Here is a 2,358-nt window from a genome sequence, read left to right on the forward strand (position 1 = left end):
AATATTAAGTGCTCCCGATCATGCAGGTGCTTTTACATAAGGTTTATTGCTTAATTAACGATGGTTAATTAAGATGTAGGTATATCCTTATCTCGATTTATCACATAAGCTAGGTAAATTACTGCAGTTCCCTTTCAATATTTTTTTGGCACTTTTGTTTACTGAGGACCGTTTTGACCAAATTTTAAAAAGCTAAACGGAATACATTTATTTAAATTAATATTAACATGATCAAAGATTACAGAAAATTATAAAATGTATTTTTCTTTGTATCAAATATTCATGAAAGAATATATTTTAAAATATTGGTTAAAATTTCATAAATATAATATAAAGCGAAATTTGGGATAGAAGGAGATGTAATACTTATTTATTTACTAGAAACAATCTTACTCTATATACGATCTATACTCTTACTCTAAATTTCATTTCTCATTAATGAAGTGGCGATTGCCATTATTGAGTAAAATCCCATACTTGATTCTTGAACTGAATCCTCGTACAGCAGCTAGAGAGGGCCACAATTACTCATGAACAAAAGGGAAGTTTCGGCCACTTCATTTAGTTCATATTATTAAACTGTCTCAATTGGTCAGTTTGTATAATAAAAAGTACTCTTGACCAACTTTTTATTGTATTTCTTGCCTTTTAAGCACTCTTTTCTACTCCCTCCCCTACCCCCAAATCTCAGACTCATATTTCTTCCTTCTTCCTCCAATCGAAAAACTTCCTTCCTTTGCTCTTCTCCTTTTTCTCTCTCTCTGCATAAATCTACTTTAGCTTTAGCACCGTATACAGATAGTATGCCTGAATGTCAAGAGAAAGGTATATTCAACCATATTATACTGCAAACCTTTTGGTTAATTTATTTATAACAAAAAAACAAAATTCATTTCTTCTAGAAGAATGGCTTTTCTTTTGTTACAAGATGTTTCAATCATATTTGTGAATCACTAAATCATGTTAACCAAAGATTTATATTGTTTTAGGGAGAGATATGAGGAGATAGGGAAAAAAATAAAGAGGGAAGCAGATGACTACTCGCAAATGGGAAGGAGATATTTGTTGGGGAATCCAGGAACTACAACGACCTTAAACACTGTAACACCTTGTGCTGCCTGTAAGCTTTTGAGACGTCGCTGTGCTCAAGAATGTCCATTTTCTCCCTATTTTTCCCCTCATGAACCCCAAAAGTTTGCTTCTGTTCACAAGGTTTTTGGTGCTAGTAATGTTTCCAAGATGCTAATGGTAAGCACCTTAATCAAATATTCTCCTCTCTTGTTCTTCTCTTTACTTGAACAATCTTGAATCTTGAATTCTATGACTATTTTAATTATACTCAAGTTTAAGCTGTTAGAACGAATACACTTTGCGACGGGACTTGATTAGACTACCTCTGTCTACTACTATATATTGAATTGTATGAATATCTCATTTAGAAGTCTAATTTGTTAGAATAAATATACTTTTATTTATCTATCTTCAACATTATTCCATTTCCATATAAAATTGGTTAATTAATGCAGGAGGTATCTGAGAACCAAAGAGCAGATACAGCTAATAGTTTAGTTTATGAAGCTAATGTAAGGTTAAGAGATCCAGTGTATGGTTGCATGGGAGCTATTTCTGCTTTACAACAGCAAGTTCAAGCTTTACAAATGGAATTAAATGTTGTTAGGGCAGAGATATTGAAGTACAAATTTGGGGACACCACCACTCTCACTAATCTTCCATCTTCTCATATTTCATCATTGCTTGCTTCTGGAGCTGTTTCCGTCGTCGCCGCGCTGCCACCACCACCGCCGCCGCCACCACCGTTATCGCTGCCATCAACGATATCTTCTTCTTCTGATGCCATGTACGCGCAACCATCTACAACCTCTGAATTTAGCACCATATCCAGTGAGAATAATATCTCCTATTTTGGCTAAATTCCTTGTTGGTTAATAATTTTCCAATTTGTTTATTATTATTATTATTATTATTATTCACATTTTACATCATGAATCAATAGTTGAGTACAATAAGCAATAAATTGTTTAATGCTATAATAAGATACACATGTTCTGTTACAAATCTCTGTATTCCTTTCTAATTATAAAGAAAATGAAAGATTATTTTCATCGTCTATCTTATGCTATTAATTGTAAGTTTACTACGTTCTCTTATTTTACCTTTTATATTTTTGTTCTCTTCTTCCTCACATTCATGTCCTTGCCAATAATATATTCCTTTTTTAGTTCAAGCTAGCTCATATTTTCTCCTACTTGAAATTAATCACATGATATATATTCGCAGAAAATTACCATAAAAATCCATGAAATTTTCCATTTTATTGTGTCTGTTAGAAAATCTTAA

General features: G+C 32.4%; 1 protein-coding gene across 1 annotated transcript; it reads left to right on the forward strand.

Moving 5' to 3' along the window:
- Window positions 1-631: 631 nt before the first annotated feature.
- Window positions 632-2,127, forward strand: LOC107786415 (LOB domain-containing protein 15). Its single transcript, XM_016607882.2, has 3 exons — window positions 632-825; window positions 990-1,248; window positions 1,527-2,127. Exons 1-3 carry the CDS (start codon window positions 812-814, stop codon window positions 1,929-1,931), a joined length of 678 nt encoding a protein of 225 aa, XP_016463368.1. The 5' UTR covers window positions 632-811; the 3' UTR covers window positions 1,932-2,127.
- Window positions 2,128-2,358: the final 231 nt, after the last annotated feature.

This window comes from Nicotiana tabacum, chromosome 4, assembly GCF_000715075.1.
Source record: "Nicotiana tabacum cultivar K326 chromosome 4, ASM71507v2, whole genome shotgun sequence".
In the NCBI taxonomy this organism is placed as follows: domain Eukaryota; kingdom Viridiplantae; phylum Streptophyta; class Magnoliopsida; order Solanales; family Solanaceae; genus Nicotiana; species Nicotiana tabacum.